The 17,042-nt window shown below is 36.3% G+C and overlaps 2 protein-coding genes across 2 annotated transcripts; both read right to left on the bottom strand.

Annotated features, from left to right (window-relative positions):
• Positions 1 to 965: 965 nt before the first annotated feature.
• On the bottom strand, positions 966 to 4,963 carry cav3 (caveolin 3). The gene is given in 2 exon segments (NM_001200681.2): positions 966 to 1,835; positions 4,768 to 4,963. Coding segments are annotated over 2 exon segments (453 nt in total). The 5' UTR covers positions 4,879 to 4,963; the 3' UTR covers positions 966 to 1,493.
• A 3,949-nt stretch (positions 4,964 to 8,912) lies between these two features.
• Positions 8,913 to 10,701, bottom strand: LOC108271614 (caveolin-2-like). The gene is made up of 3 exons (XM_053683826.1): positions 10,519 to 10,701; positions 9,276 to 9,337; positions 8,913 to 9,063 (listed from the first exon to the last, which is right to left on the bottom strand). The coding sequence occupies exons 1-3, from the start codon at positions 10,699 to 10,701 to the stop codon at positions 8,913 to 8,915; spliced, it is 396 nt and encodes a 131-aa protein (XP_053539801.1).
• Positions 10,702 to 17,042: the final 6,341 nt, after the last annotated feature.

Here is a 17,042-nt window from a genome sequence, read left to right as displayed (position 1 = left end):
GAGAACATTTAATCATACACTTTGTGATGTTAAGATGTTATCAGAAAGAATGACCCCAGTGAGATAACTGAAGTAAAATTCTTAATGTTTCCCTAAAAAAGATATTTGAAGGGAGGACATCTAGTGTATTATCCAACAACAAAGGAGTGTCCTAATGTCTCTTTTTTAATACAACAGTAAGATTGTTCAATGATTATACTTATGTCTCACTGTTGAATTCTATGCTTTACAGACACTTTTTTCTCAGTCAAAAGGCTACTGAATTTTACTTCTGAAAAAAGCAGTCATATTTACTATTAATATAAGTCAGAATATGGAGTAATTTATTGAAAATAAAGTGTATGTGATAACAAATGTGACTGTGACTGACTGTTTTAACATAAAGCCATTTACATCCCCAATTCCAAAAAGGTTGGGATGCACTGTAAAATGTAAATAAAAAACAGAATGCAATGATTTGCAAATCTCATAAACCCATATGTTATTCACAATATAACTGAGATCAACCTTTTGTAAACTAAAGCAAATGTTTAAACTGAGGAAATGTACCATTTAAAGGAAAAAAAGGTAATTTTGAATTTGATGGCTGCAACACGTCTCTAAAAAATTGGTACAGGGGCAACAAAAGGCTGTGTTACTAATAAAGAAACAGCTAGAGGAACATTTTTCAACATTTCAGGGCACAAATGCACACACTACGTACAATTTAGAAATTACAATCAGCATACAAGGCATGTCTGGGACTGGGGAGGAAACAGGAGTACCCAAAGCACACACTCCACATACACAGGGCAGAGGCAGAATTTGAAACCCCTACCCCAGAGGTGCGAGGCAAAGTGTTCCATTATTAGCCACCGTGCTTCCATTATTACTCTATTATATGAATTAAAGTTGATATCAAGATAATCAGGATAATTTAGATTCAGAAACAAAAATATTAATTAAAGAAGAGTAGGACAGTTTGACTTTCTTAGATATATTTATTTGGTGTACGGTCCAAATCACACATATTGTATGTGATAAATCAATACATCTGGAGTTATCTAATTTATAAAGGCAAGAACATAAGGATTGTATCATTCCACAAGCAATTTTATCTTCTTTCATTCTATTTTAACATTACAGGAACACAGTAAAGTAATAAACTTGTACCCAATAATAATCTTTAATTAGTACACAGAGAAAAGGCCTTATCACATAAACGCATAAGACTTGTCATCCACTGTCAACTCTCAAATACTCTTCAACATAAATATTTCTCTGAACACGTGAGAAACTCAAGGTGATCTGCCTGAATACCTCTGACCACACCTTAAAAAAATGTCTAAGCAGCAGCATTCAGTCACCATTATGTACATCTACCTAGTTTTTATTCATATAAAGGCAATGGGGATGAGGCCTAAGCCCATCTGGCCTCTTTTAAAAAAATAAAACGAAACCAAAAGAACACCCAATTTCCCTGGCAGCCATTGTGAACATTGTTTTTGTGACCCCTACACTTCCTTGCGAAGTGCCACTCGTATGCTGCTGAATACTTTGCCGAGTGCCTCGAAGAAGGGGTCGCAGAATGTGTGGATGCAGAGCGAGTAGATTCGACTCAGGCACTGGGTTTCAATCAGGTAGCTCTTGATGCAGGGCATGACGGCCCAGATGTGGCAAAAAGAGATGCAGGCGAAGCAGAATCCCCACAGAAGCGCAACTGGGATACCAAAGACAGCAGACAATATGCGGTAGCACCAGTACTTGGAGATGGTGAAGGTGGTGTAGCTGGCTTTCCACACTCCGTCCATACTGTGTGTGCCATCAGGCTCGGCAATCACATCTTCAAAATCTACCTACACAGGGAGATTAACACCTGTTAAACCACATCTGTTTACTTCTTAATAATAACTGTCCTCTTGACTCAGGACTTGTTTTTACTCTATTGGCTGCTAAATGTATTAATTTCCAATATACACTAACCAGCTACTTTAATAGGAACGCCTGTACCCCTACACATTCATGCAATTATCCAATCACATGGCAGGAGCACAATGCATAACATCATTAATATACAGGTCATGAGTTTCTCCATTAGAATGGGAAAAAGACTTTTGACAGGTAAAGATTGTAAAATGACCAGGTGACTTTTTTCAGTTTTTTATCTATGTATTTAATGTCCGTCTATGCCCAGTGTAGATTCAGATACATTATCTTTCTTGAAAGGAGTTGAACCCAATGTGGTCTTCAGATCTTGTAACTAATCCACCTCAAGGTGCTGTACATGCTGAGATGCTTTTCTGCTCCACACAGTTGTAAAGAGTGGTTACCATAGCCTTCCTGTCAGCTCAAACCAGTCTGACCATTCTCCACTGATCAATAAAGAGTTTCCGCCCTCAAAACTGCCTCTCGGTGGATGATTATGGCTTTTCACACAATTTATTGTAAACACTAGACTGTTGTGGATCATAATCCCAAGAGATCAGGAGTTTCTGAGATATTCAAACCTGTCCATCTGGCACCAACAACCATGCCACAGTCAAAGTCACAGAGATCACATTTTTCTCCCATTCTGATGTTTGTTGTGAGCATTAATTGAAGCTCTTGATCTGTACCTGTGTGGTTTTATGAATTGTGCTACTGCCATATGATTGCATTTACATTTACATTTACTGCATTTGGCCAATGCCCTCATCCAGAGCGACTTACATTTATCTCATTTATACAACTGAGCAATTGAGGGTTATGGGCCCAACAGTGGTAGCTTGGCAGTGCGGGGGTACTTCTGATCAGTACCCCAGAGCCTTTAATCGCTGAGACACCACTGCCCCTATTAGATAACTGCATTAATGAGTAGGTATACAGGTGTCCTTATTAAAGTGACCAGTAAATTTATCTTCATACCATGTTGTTGAGTAACTTAAATGTGAAAACAGGAGAGAAATGTCATGTGAATTAAATAAGAATTTTGCATCATATTTACAAAGAACAGTTTTTCCGCTGTTGTCGTTGTCGTTATTATTATTATTATTATTATTATTATTATTATTATTATTATTATTATTATTCTCAGATAAAATGTCCTGACATAAAATCAGTATAATCATAATACAAATAGAATTTAACACCACAAGTCTTCATGTTTTCAGACAAATACATAAAGTTTCATGTATGCAATATAATTTAGTAAATTTAGACCCAAACAGAACATGAGAGTTAACATTATTAGATGAGCTCAGGTCAGAAGCAACCTTTCAGTACAAAAGGTCAGACTGTAATTGTCAAGTAATTCGTTCAGAGCCTCCCTTGCTAACACTGTGACGCTTAGACCATATTTAATTTGTCGTATCTTATTGTGCATTAACTTGACAGCATCGGCTGAAGCAGGCATTTGTTAAAACAGAGCATCTCTGAGGAAAGGGCGGCGGCGGCGGTATTTTTCAGCTATATGGTCAAATAACACAGTTCATTTGTCTAAGAGAAAACTGCAGCATATTTGCTATTTATACTCCCTTAACTGGTGATTTGTCTTAAACACATGAGCTTCTGATAAATTCCACTAAGCATTAAGCTAGACTATCTCAGTCTGTTAAACTCTGTCTGTGAATAGCAGCTATATTTATAGGCTTCTACATATCTACTACAATATAAGGAACTGTTTACATGTCTGGCTTAATCTAACTTGTGAGAGAGCCTGTCACCAGTGTAATTCCAATCAAATGATATTGATTTTATAATGTTACTGCACTATACTTATACACAGTTTGCAGCTACACTCTTCAGTCCACACTGGCATATATTCATTAGTGTAAGCAGGTTTAATATAATCAGATACAATCTTGCTGTTTTGACGTGTTGCACTGTCTAAACCACTAACGCTAAAACATGACGATTGCATCCTTGTCTAATACAAGTAGAAACAGGAGATACTTCAAGTATAATTCTTCAAAATGGAATAAATCTATAATTCCATAAATAACTATGGAAACGATCCAAGTGTTGTATACTGTCGCTTCATTCTAATGCAACACATGGAGGTTGCTATCAACATGAGTACACAGCATGCATAAAGCTTGAGTCATTCAACCCCACCAATCGTAATGTAGCTGCCCACCAAATACAGTCATTATTTTTTATCAATGTAAACACTGCCTTAAATGGATTCTTTATGAATTATGACATATATATATATATATATATATATATATATATATATATATATATATATATATATATATATATATATGAATTTATATATATATATATATATATATATATATATATATATATATATATATATATATATATATATATATATATATATGAATTTAGATATGAGCGGAAAGGGCAACCTAGCTGTCCCACCCTTATATGCCTTCCATAAATAAAAGCAGCATAGTTTGGCCTGGCAGAAGTATGTCTAAGGGCTATTTTTGGGTCATGGCCGGCAGCTACAGTCCATAGAGCTGTGCACGCAACCAGATCTGTCTCCACGGACCAACTTAAATCACTTATTCTTAATACTGTCAGTTGAACTGTCATTACTCTTGAAAATTTTTGTTTGCATTATTAATCAGAACTGATCTGTAGAAAACATAGTTAAATGACCTGGGAATACTAACACTGTGTGCATTTGAGATGTTATGCTTTTAACATGCTAATTTTGATCTTTTCAGCTTGAACCTCAGACAACCAGAAATCCTCATTACTGAACCAGGCCACTAATCCATATTCATCTCATTGAACTACACTGGAATAAAGAGACATGTGAACAAAGCTTCCACTTACCTTCACGACATCCTCATTAATTTGCTTGGGGTCCCTGTTGATCAAGTCAATCTCTTTGGTATGAATGTCTTTCAGGATCTTCTCCTCATTGATGTTGTACTGGTTTGCCATGGTGGTAGCTTCGGGCCCTGAACTGGCCGGAATGGGAGCAGAGGTGAGCCAAGGAAGGGTCCGAATAAAGAGGATTTGATGCCCTAGTGAGCGGATAAACAGAAAGAGTGTGTGAACAGTTGCCTCTGAACCTCACGCCGCTGATCTGAGGACACGCCTGGAATGTTAGAGGACAGCTGCACTAGACTAGACTCTACTCTATAATGGGTCCCTGTCTTTCACTTCCTCCCTCATTCGCTTTCTCGCTCAACCCCCTTACTTTACCTTGTGCCTCACATCATTTACACACTATATCATGTGCACCCTTTGTAAAGGCAGTGCTTAAAGAGAAATCAAGTGGCCATGTCAGATTTAACACCTAGCTGTGAGGTCAACCAGGCAGGAGTTGCACAGTGGCATAAATTTCCACTAAGGGGTGATAGTTTATGAGTATACTGGTGGTACTTAAGTTAATTGCAAGTTAATTTAAGTTAACTACTGTTAATTAACTCTTCTTATCTGTATCGTCAAAGAGAAGATTGGTGTCACCTAATGAGCACAGCTATTTAAACTACAGGAGGTTTCATCCAAGGTTTAATTGTGACAAATGCACCTTATACCATATCTGATTCCATTATGAAAGGTGGCTCTCTTTCAAGTGTGATAGTGGAAGTACATGGAGTGAAGTATCCATTGTAGATGAAGTACTGTATAAGAGAGAATAATTTACATACATTAGTGTTGATATACAGCATGTGACAAGATGTGCTGCATTAAATGTTGCTTACATAAAAAAAAAAAAATGTGAAGAAAAGAAATTATTGTATGTACTGTAAACCATTTCATTGATTCATCTTCAGTAACCACTTTATTCTGGTCATGATCATGGTGGATCCTGACCAATTCCGTTCTCACAGGACGCAGTTTGTCACGATTAACACACAGAGTCACACCAAGGGGTAATTTAGTATAGTCAATGAACATACCTCAATATTTTTGGACAGTGGAAGGAAACCAGACAACCCAGAGAAAATCTACACAAACACAGGGAGGACATGTGAAAACCCACACAGTCAGTAAACCAAGCTCAGGATCAAACCCAAGACTAGGGAGCTGTGCGGCAGCAATGCTACTCACTGTACCACCTATACCCATTCCCCCACTTAATTGTTTTAGGTAAATGATTATGACAGGCATAATGTGAAAGATTTTATGAGACTATTTCTGCATATGATGTCAGTCAGAAAGTGATAAGTCAGAAAGTATAGATCTTTTTGTGGTCTCATGGAGAGGAATATCTCAAGGCTAGATTAATTTTCACCAGCACCTAGGGTCAGTTTCAATTTGGCTTTCATATGCTTTATTTCGATGAATGCTGAGGATTTATAGGAGAGCTTTCTCATTGACATCATATGCAGAAAAAAAAATTCTGCATTATCCCCGTTATAATCATGCATCTACAGTAAATCAATTAAATTGGGCAATGGGTTTCAGTGTGCTTCTTTAACAAACAATAATTTATTTTATTTACAAAAAAACCCCAAAGATGTTTTAACCACTTTTACTGCAATGCATTTTGTCATGCACACATGCATTCTACTCTACACTACTCTGCGTAAACCATTCTCTATTATACTCATTCATCTACACTACATACTAAACTCTATGTATTTCCACTAGCACACTTGAAGTGTTAAAGTATTGCAAGGTGCTAGCACTCTCTCTCATCACTGAAAGTGTTCTTCACAGATACAACACACCACGCTCACAGAACTTGCCACGATTATGTGATTGCACATGATATATTGTATAATACAACACATTGCCATCTCAAGGATGTAAGACAATTGCTGTAATCAAATCCAGCTGATATTTAAGATTTTTTTAAAAATATATGCCCAACCCCAGTTATCACTGACCATTTTCCTTGAGGTCTACCTTCCTGCAGGTTTCATCTCTAACCAAAATATAACACATCTGTTTTAGTTGATCAAGAACCTCTTGAGGCAATAATTAGATGGTCAGGAGGGCACGATTATGATTGGAACTAAAGTCTTCAGGAAGGTAGATCTCCAGGTACAGGGGTGGTGACCACTGCTTTAGCCCATGTACAGTATATTAGGAGTTGTAAAAGATGGACATTAGCTTGCCATAAGTGTTTGCATAAGTGTCAGTTCTTGAAATTTATACCTTTTTAAAGATCATGATGTATTTCGAATTTCAATGTAAATTCTCAGAACTGATGAGCTCTGATATAGAGTCTGTCCTGGCACGCATTATTAAATAAAAATACTGTGGCTAATTTCATTTAATAAATTATTATTTTATGAGACAGCTTTCTAACAGACACCATCTTCAGAAATAAATATATTATGCAGAAATAAAGCTAACAATGCAGCTAACAATAAAAGGCAATAAAACCATCAAAAAGTCACTTTTGATACGATATCATTGAGCAAAGATTTCTAATACCTTTAGAACATGATCATTATTTGGCCTTTGTGCATTCTGAAAATGATTGTGGCTCTACTACACCTACTTGAGAAATTGTGTCTTCATTTTTATTTTTGTCCTATCCATTAAATTGAGTTTCAAATAAGCACACAATAAGAACAGCAATGAAAATGTGTCTTTTTTTCTAAAACATAAAAAAAAAAAAAATTCATTTGATTAAAAAAAAGCTAAATATATGTTCACACAGTGTGATACTATGTACTTTAAATCTGTGTCCTTTGAGGGCCTATGTCTGTGTGCAGTGCAGGTTCATGTGAAGAAATAATACTTCAACAAGAAATATGAGAGCAAAACCAACTCCTTGTTAAACAAATGAGAACATCCATTTAACAAAAGCTACAGCACAGAGAGGCAACAGAACTCCCACCCACCTTACACAAACCTCAAACCACTATTTAGGCTCATTAAGCCAGTGAGCATAAGTGCAACTGTTATCTCACAATCACATTAGAATTTCACTGTAAATGTTTAGCAGTGAGTATGTTAAAACACGCAAACTTCTCCTCAGCACCATATAACTATTACATTATTTATGAACTGCGGTCAATTCAGCAGGACACAATGGGAATTTCGTTATTGTTATGGGATAAATTTGGCTACTACATCACAGATATCAGGGCCCAACTACAAATATGACACAAATAGACTCTTTGCTTTTATGTAAGAGTTTGATTTGCTTTACTAATGACAGAAATTATTTGCAGCACTATATTCGTTACACAAAATGTTTATCTATCTGTGGGAAATATAATAGCAATATTCCACACCAGACATGGTTTCTGTTGATAAGCCAGCCCTAGAAACCTCATGGCAGATAGCAGAATGCTTTCTGAATCTTAAAAGGCTCCATGTGAATGCACAGTGATTTATGACACAACACTTTCCAAAGACCTAAATGAGCCTTGTAAAATTCAATACCCTGTCCAAAAATAAAATCTATAACATCCTCTTCAAAAAAAATTATCATAAAGTCATTGATGATACATGTTTGTAAAAATGCTTAGGAGTTCAAATCAAAAGTTGGTTCATCATAAATATGAAATACGAAATATCCATGCATTTGCCCTCCTCATTATTCTGTTGCACCAAAAGTGAAAAGTAGAGAGAAGCAATATTGCTGCTGGTCTACTAATGAGATAAATATTTGCAGTGTTCTGTGAGCTTGGGTGGGTTTCGAGTCTCAGTGGAGAGAGGTACAAAAATACCCCACACAGATGATGGCTAGACATGCCAGAGTCAAATGTTTATAACAACAGGGAAGTGGCTTCATGGCTTCACCCAGCAAAAGCTGCTTAATTTAATAAGGCTTCAGAGGAAACTGTCATTTCTATAAGATTTACATTTTTTAATAATTGATTTTAAAAAGGTAAAATGACATGAATATGTATAAATACATGTTATATCTAGTAATCAATTTTGAAAAATGATCTCTATGCATATGCACATAACTAAATCTTTACCCCATACAGTAGTTTAGTATGGAAATGCAGAAGAGATGAAAAGTTGGATTTAGTAACTGGGTGAATTGGGACTATGGTGAGCTAGTCTTTTGTACAGTGAATACTGATGGACTCAAAGCATCTTCCCAGACTGAAGAAGAAGGGAGAGATGGTAAGATCCAGCACACTGGCCCACACCACGTTTACCCGGTGCATGTTCATTAGCAGAAGTTGCACAGTGGGGATTATGAGCCTAGGAGGAGAGACAGAGATCACACCTCTCATTACTGACCAATCATATTCAAATATCAATACTTACTGATATTGGTGCAACAGATAAAGCTCACAGACATGCCTGCATTTTCTCTTTGTACCTAATGTATGAAAATAGCTTATTTGTTTATAGGAATGGCTTATCTTCCTTTAACAGGAAGTTTTCCTCACTTCCTGTGCAGCCTCACTTACCAGATGTGCAGGAAACTGAGGATGAAGAACAGCAGGCCAGGCAACAGTGCTACAGGCCCAGCCTAGACATATCGAACAGAGCATGACATTTACATTACATTTATATTTATTCATTTAGCAGAGGTTTTTATCCAAAGCGACTTACAAATGAGGAAATACAAGCAAAGCGATATATCAAGCGGAGAACAATACAAGTAGTGCTACTATATAAGATATATAATTCAGTTCCAGAGAAGCACAGTACGCAGAGTAGAGGTGTAAGAGCCAGAGTAAGGTTTTGGGGTTTTTTCGAAGCTGTGCACTGATGCAGGCTCTGCAATCACATCCTCGAAGGTCACCTGAGTGGATACATAATGCACTTATAGTGACCTTTAGTTTCTTGCTATCATATAAAAACTGTCCAAGTCAGTTGCAAGCTGTAAAAAATTCAAGCAGCACTAGACATTGTTAAAATGTTTTGTTTTTTTTTACCTGGCAATTGGGCCAGTATTTGACCCTGTTCATACCCCTCGATATAGAGACGTATCTTATTAATATGGCATTCATTTCATTTCATTAATCTTAATATTTAAGGCATGCCACTCATTATTATAAGGTAATTGTCTTTAGTTTGTAAGTGTGGCTTGTAATATGTGCTGCACTATAACATGCTGATTTTGTATTCTTGGCAGTGACACAAGTTGGAGTCAAATTCCCTTCCTAATGAATTGACATTAACCATTAATGAAAGTGCTTTTGATGTATAATGAAAACTGAACACCTGGGTACCTTTGAGACTCATTGTAAAAGACTGAATTTGTTCTTTGTTACATTAATACCTGATGTGCATCAGATACAGACATTTGGTTCAAATTAAAACATTGTCTGCTATTTAACTAAGGTTAAGTAAGATCAGCAACACAATTTGACTAGGACGTAATAGGTTCAAACTCTCGGCAGTCATGTGAAACCTCTATATAACTGAAGATGGCAGTATAGCGCCATATGTTTAGACCACTTATATGTTTAGAAACATGTTTCGATGCCATGTTATAGATCACTGTTGCATTGTTTGTTATCAAACGCTAAAACAATATGGTTTATCTTAATGTGATGTGATGTGATCCCATCATCCAGATAACTCATGGCCATGCTAATGACCTTTACATAAATGGACAAGCTTATACAAGAACAATCAGGATATCTTGTTCTGTCTGTTCTGGTAGGTTAAAGGTGGAGGAGCAATGACAACTGGATATATTACCTTAAGGAAGCAATTAATTCCTTTGGGATCCCTATCCTTAATGAGTACATTCCTGCCTTTGTGAGTAGAGTCCTTTTCATCTTGGTTCCCTGTTTGTTCCTCCACCGAGATTTCTGGAATATCTTTGGAATAATCCGCATATTGTTCCAGGAGATAAATTCTCACATGTTCTATGTCTTCCATGTCAATCCTTGTGTCTTTTAAAGTACAGTCCCTAATATGTTCCAGCTGTGGTTTGTCTTTTTTTCCACATTCTCTCTCTGGTAGTATGGTTGATAGATGAAGGAAGCTGGAACCCTGAGGAAGAGGTTAAACCATTAGCACCAAAGTGAGAGCATAACTGCACTTTCTGTCCACTGAAGAGTGGAATCCACATGCGGATTCTTCTGGCGCCTTGGCCTCTAGATGAAATGCCAACCGCACCTCGGTGAGATGTTCACTAAAAGTGAGCAGATGGAATTCAATAACACTGACTGAATTGTAGAAACAGAGACTCTTGTGCCTTTTTTAAACAAGTATGCCATATCTCTCTCTCTCTCTCTCTCTCTCTCTCTCTCTCTCTCTCTCTCTCTCTCTCTCACTGTGTGTGTGTATACCACTATAATTCAAGTAGTACTTTTTAAATGTATGACACACTTGCCTGAAGACATTTACTGACCCATGTATTGTGTGTTTTGTGCTTCTAGGACTGATCAGGATAGAGATTTTTGTGCTATAATATTGCTGCAAAACAACTTATACCCCCCACTTTCCTTTACTTTCCAATAAAAGTGTTCTTTTGCTTATCAGGTCATGTTTGTGTTTGTGACCCTATAGCACTCCCTAATGGTCAGACACAGATCAAACTGGAATATGAACTTTAACATACCAACAGTCTGGTTAAATAAATAAATATATATATATATAAATAAATAATAAAAAACAGTTTATATGGGGGGTGGGGGATAATAATGAATTTCAGAATTACTAAAACTAATCTCTTGGTAGATGAGACATTCTCATTCTAACATAAATAATGAGCTGTTCAAAGAAAGCTTTTCCATGTGGGACCTTTTTGGTAATGATTCAAAAATATCAAATGTTTCATGTATGCTAGCTTAATAAAAGTTTATTTCCCTAAGATTCCCAAAAGTCAGATATATCTAAATGTACTTACTCCTTTGAGACTCTTAAATGCTGTATGAGGTTTGGGAGGAATACTTGCTATTACTTGTATATAAAAAATATAAAACTATCCAGTGGCTCACTGCCACACATTTGACCTGTTAAATTCTCATGGACATTTTTTAAAACTATTTTTATTCTATTTATTCCTCTTCAGTAACTGCTTTATCCTAGTCAGGGTCAATGTGGATCTGGAGAATATCCTGGGAACACTGGCCACAGGGCAGGGACTACTCACCGGATGGGAAGCTCTATTTGTGGTAATATATTATCTTGGTGTCTAGCTAACCTTTTTATGTGGCTCTATTGTTGGCTATTGATTCTGTTTTGATTCTTTAATATGTTTTAGTTGTTTCTGACTTTCTGTCAGATTTACAGTAATTTTTTTTAGCAAATCCTTTCCACCACATGCATTCTATCAAAAAGCGAAAGGGAAAAGCGTTGTTGTTTTCCCAAATAGATCCAAATGGCTTTTCTCTTTCAGATACTTTATGTGGAATAATTCATTTAATTTTCACCATCTTCTTGCCTTGATTTCATCATAAAATACTGCTCTCAAAAATTATACATGTCTGCATTTGTATGAGGCTGGAACAGGGAGTCATTGTTGATCGGTTGTTGATAGCATGCAGTTTGGTGAGTTTATCCTTGTTCCCCCTAGATCATCATCAACAAAACAAACAACTTTAATAATAATAATAATATTTTCTTAACAGTAATATGTTGACTATAAACAAAAACATTCATGTAACTAATTGCCTTACATTTCTAAAGTACAGTAGTTGTTAAAACAATTCATGTAACAGCATGATTAATTGTGCTTAACTTAAAATCATTATTAAGATTACTTAAGTATAATTTCAGACAACTTGCATAAGTAAAGTTACATATATAGCCATAGTTCTAGAACTAAGCCGACCACGTAGAGCAATTTCCTTCCCAAACTAATCCTCAAAATGTTGATATTGCTCACTCTTGAGGACAATGTCATACTGAGTCTTGTTGAGGATGATATTTGCACAAAGTCCCTGTTACTCTACCTGTACTGTACCTGTACCCTGTCAGTCAGATCCAAATATACTAATCTTATTTGAGGAGTGCTGATGCTTTTTAATTCAGGAAGAGTCACTGATATACCAATATTTCTTTCGAGTAAAGAATCCCACCATTTATTAGTACTGTACTCTATTAAGAATGAGAATCTATTGACACTGTACCCTATTGAATGTGTGAATTACTCAAACACAAATACTACTCATAATTGAGTATACCCTGTTACAGTACTCTACTGAGAAAGAGGATCAGTTAAAAATTATAAATGCTGTTTTCTATTGAGGATGTGAATTACTCAGGGTCAGGTACGGATCTTGATTGAGGGTGAAAGTCACTCAAGCTCACCACTGAACACCTGGGTGTGAGATATTTTGTCTATAGGATTTGGTGAAGATAGAAGGTCTGGAAGATGTTTCCAATTCACAGGCAATCACCAATGACACTCATCTTAGTGCAACCCAGGTGTTGGCCATAGTGCAATGTGCTCAGTAGTCACTGATCTGATGTTATTGATTTCCAGTGCTTTAACTGCAGAAGGTTACACCAGTCCACTGTCAGCTGTGTATTTTTAAACTTGGTGATGAAATTCATAAGCATTTCTGTTGAATCGAAACAAAACCAATAAATAATGTAACATAAGCAATTAAGCAATCTGAAATAACATTACTAATATCAGTGTAAGTAGTTTTCTGCCAATAAAAGTACAACCAGAATTCCAAAAAAGTTGGGGCACTGTGTAAAATATAAATAAAAAGAGAATGCGATAATTTGCAAATCTCATAAACCAATATGCTATTCATAATAGAACATAGAAAACATATCAAAGGAGTAAATCAAAACTGAGTAAATGTACAATTTTAAGGAAAAAATTAGGTCATTTTGAATTTGATAGTTGCAACACGTCTCAAAAAAGTTGGGACGGGGGGGGCATAAAAGGCAGGAAATGTAAGTGTTACTAAAAAGAAACAGCTGGAGGAACATTTTACAACTTAATTAGGTTAATTGGCAACAGGTCAGTAACATGATTGAGTATAAAAAGAATATCTTAGAGAGGCAGAGTCTCACAGAAATAATCACTTGTCACAACCTGACTGCCTCTGCCAGAAAGCTTAAAATTGGCTGTGGTTGGATCGTCCAAAAAAACCCACAAAAATGGTGTACTATCCACAAAATCAAGGTCCTGCCATGGCCATCCCAGTCCCCTGACTTGAACGCCATAGAAAACCTGTGGGGTGAACTGAACAGGAGAGTCCACCAGCATGGACCTTGAAATTTTAAGGCTCTGGAGAGATTCTGTTTGGAGGAATGGTCTCAGATCCCTTGCTTCATATTCTCCAACCACATCAGGCATTATAGGAGAAGTCTCTCAGAACTGTTATCTTGGCAAAGGGAGGTAGCACAAAGTATTGACTAAAAGGGTGCCAATAATTGTTGTACACCTATATTTAACAAAGATTCTTTTATAAACCTGTTTTTTTGTTGTTTGTTTGTTTTTTGCAGTTGTTTGATATTGTTTGAGTATTTTTGTGAATTTTTTTTTAACAAAAGAGCAAAAGGTTAAACAATAAAGACAATTTTTCATAGCCTTCTTTGCTCATATTTACCAAGGGTGCCAAGTGCAAGTGCATGTCTTAAGTGCCAAGGCAATCAAAGTAGGCATATATTATCAGGGAGATAAGTATTAAGAGGCATACTAAACCAAATTTTATCAAGCAGCTCAAAATTTTGTTTCTGTAAAAATGTGGTCAGAGGTATATTCAGGCCATGTGATGATATGAGTTCACATTAATAATTATTATAATACAAAAAGTGACACAAATAATCACTTTGATTAATTTTGTATAATTATCTTACAATCTACTTTGTCTGTTGTTTAAAGAAATGATTGTTCACCATCACTAATTCTGTCTAACCAGAAAGAAAATGATTGATAAGTCTGGTAGACAATAGCATTGCTAACAAATGGCCAATTTTCTTTTCCAGCATTACAAAGCCCTAGGCTGTATTTATCAATTTATCATCATTTCAGAGGATAAATTAAGTTAATCAATGGCATTAAATAATTTGTCAAACAAAAAACTTTTGTGAGTAATTAAGTGAAGTAATTGAGATATCTTAAACAAAAGTAACGAGTGTTTACATACAGTAAGTGACTTTGTTGTCTTTTTCTCATAACTGACATAGAGCAAACGCACACCATGTGTAAGGTGCAGACTTCAGAGAAGTGTTTGGTTCAACATTTGTTTACTGCAAACTTGTGGAAAATCCACATAATTTCTACGATGCTAGCAGTCCCTTTCACACACACTAGCTCACAGAATTTCCCCTTATTCTCCAACCTTTGGACCCATTAAATTGTCTTCCATAGCCTGCTATTACAAACCAGTGCCAGCCTTGGATGTCAGTACAGCAGGGTTTTGTTTGTTTGTTTGTTTGTTTTTTATACCAGACTTCAAGAGTGCAGGTAGTATAGACCAGGATAGATCTGTTACGCCATACAGACTTCATATAAATCCATAATGAACTTTTTCACACTATCTGTTGTTATCCAGATGAGGATGGGTTCCCTTCTGAGTCGGGTTCCTCTCAAGGTTTCTTCCTCTTAAAACATCTTAGGGAGTTTTTCCTTGCCACTGTCGCCACTCAGTGGCTTGCTCAGTTGGGATAAATTCGCCCCTTTAATATCTGTATACCATGTTGATATTTCTGTAAAGCTGCTTTGAGACAATGTCTATTGTAAAAAGCGCTATACAAATAAAATTGAATTGAATTGAATTGAATTGAATCTGTTGCAGGTAGGATTGACCAGGATAGATCTGTTGCGCGTAGGATTGACCAGGATAGATCTGTTGTAGGTAGGATTGACCAGGATAGATCTGTTGTGCGTAGGATTGACCAGGATAGATATGTTGCGGGTAGTATAGACCAGGATAGATCTGTTGCGGGTAGTATAGACCAGGATAGATCTGTTGCGGGTAGTATAGACCAGGATAGATCTGTTGCGCGTAGGATTGACCAGGATAGATCTGCTGCAGGTAGACAGCACAGGATGAAGCAGGGACTGCTACATTAATGAAAATCTATACACTCTTCACCTGTTTTAAAAAAAATGACCAATCAATTTCCATCTACATGTAAAAACATAAAGGGGAATTGTTGATGAACCTGCAAAGAAATGTATTCTTGAAAATACTTTATTACTGGTAGCATAAAAAACACTCGAATTGGAGTATCGGTCACAACCTACTGTAGGTGGTACTTTTGTACAGTTAAAGATGGGAAGAGAAATGAATATATCTTTACAACAGAGTACTTATTTCCCTTATATAATTCATATTAGTAAGGTAATTTGTATAAATTAGTACAGTAGTTAAAATAATGTGTCTTTTTTATCTTCTCTCTGAAGCAAAGGTTTCTTATTGTGGATCATTTTCATGTTTTACATTTACAGTTTAACAATGTTAATCATGTTAAACATTTAGTACCATTCTAAACTGTCTAATGGCTCAATAGAACAATAGCACACACTGTTCTTGCATATGACTCAGGCCTGTCTTATACTCTTCTTATTGCATGGAGTATATGAACCAGATATAATGCTATGCTTCCTCCTGCCCTCAACACTCCTCCACCATTCTTTCATCCACCATCTTCCTACACTGTCTCCCTGCTATTGTGCACCACTTTGAACAGGCACTGATTTGAGTCTTTACCCCATCTCTCAACTTGTTCTGCTAATTGTCCTAAATATTATGTAACTGAACTACAATTTTTACTATTTAATCCTAATTTGGTGCATGAATTTACTGCTAAAATCTAAAACAGGCCGTACTGCAGGTAATAAAAACATCTGTGTATTCAAGCACATTTTCTGTGTCAATGTCAGGTCCATTGTGTGGTACTATAGTCACTTACAGGCCACCATAGAATTTCCCTGACCTCACTTAATGCAATATTATTTAGTTTATATTCAAGTACGATTATTAAAGCTTCCAGTGTGCAATTTCTGGTCACTATATACATAGGTACTAGATGCATGACTAAGGTCTGTGACCACACTAACACAGGTTAACGCAACTCATTCTCTCTGCGTCCACCATTCAGATAGACACAAAGGGCTGTTGGGTGCCGTCCCCTCCCTACCTTCCCCTCTTTAATCATTTTCCTTTAATCTTTACCTCAGCATTTCTAAATCCTTTCAGATTTTGATTTGTTCTGGTCTTGTTTTGATCGTGACAGGGACACTCAAGTTTATGAATCCCTAATCATCTCACATGTGCATCTGTCTCTTGTTCACTTGCTCTCTC

The sequence above is a fragment of the Ictalurus punctatus genome, chromosome 11 (assembly GCF_001660625.3).
Source record: "Ictalurus punctatus breed USDA103 chromosome 11, Coco_2.0, whole genome shotgun sequence".
Taxonomy (NCBI): domain Eukaryota; kingdom Metazoa; phylum Chordata; class Actinopteri; order Siluriformes; family Ictaluridae; genus Ictalurus; species Ictalurus punctatus.
This window is presented reverse-complemented; position numbering and strand designations above follow the sequence as displayed.

What these genes read in the sequence shown, in the direction of transcription:
- LOC108271614 (XM_053683826.1), bottom strand. Translation starts at nt 10,701, where the DNA reads ATGGAAGACATAGAACATGTGAGAATTTATCTCCTGGAACAATATGCG. An exon ending in GAATTAATTGCTTCCTTAAG is followed by an intron (nt 9,338 to 10,518) that starts GTAATATATCCA and finishes CGATATGTCTAG; the next exon opens with GCTGGGCCTGTAGCACTGTT. An exon ending in CTCAGTTTCCTGCACATCTG is followed by an intron (nt 9,064 to 9,275) that starts GTAAGTGAGGCT and finishes CTCTCCTCCTAG; the next exon opens with GCTCATAATCCCCACTGTGC.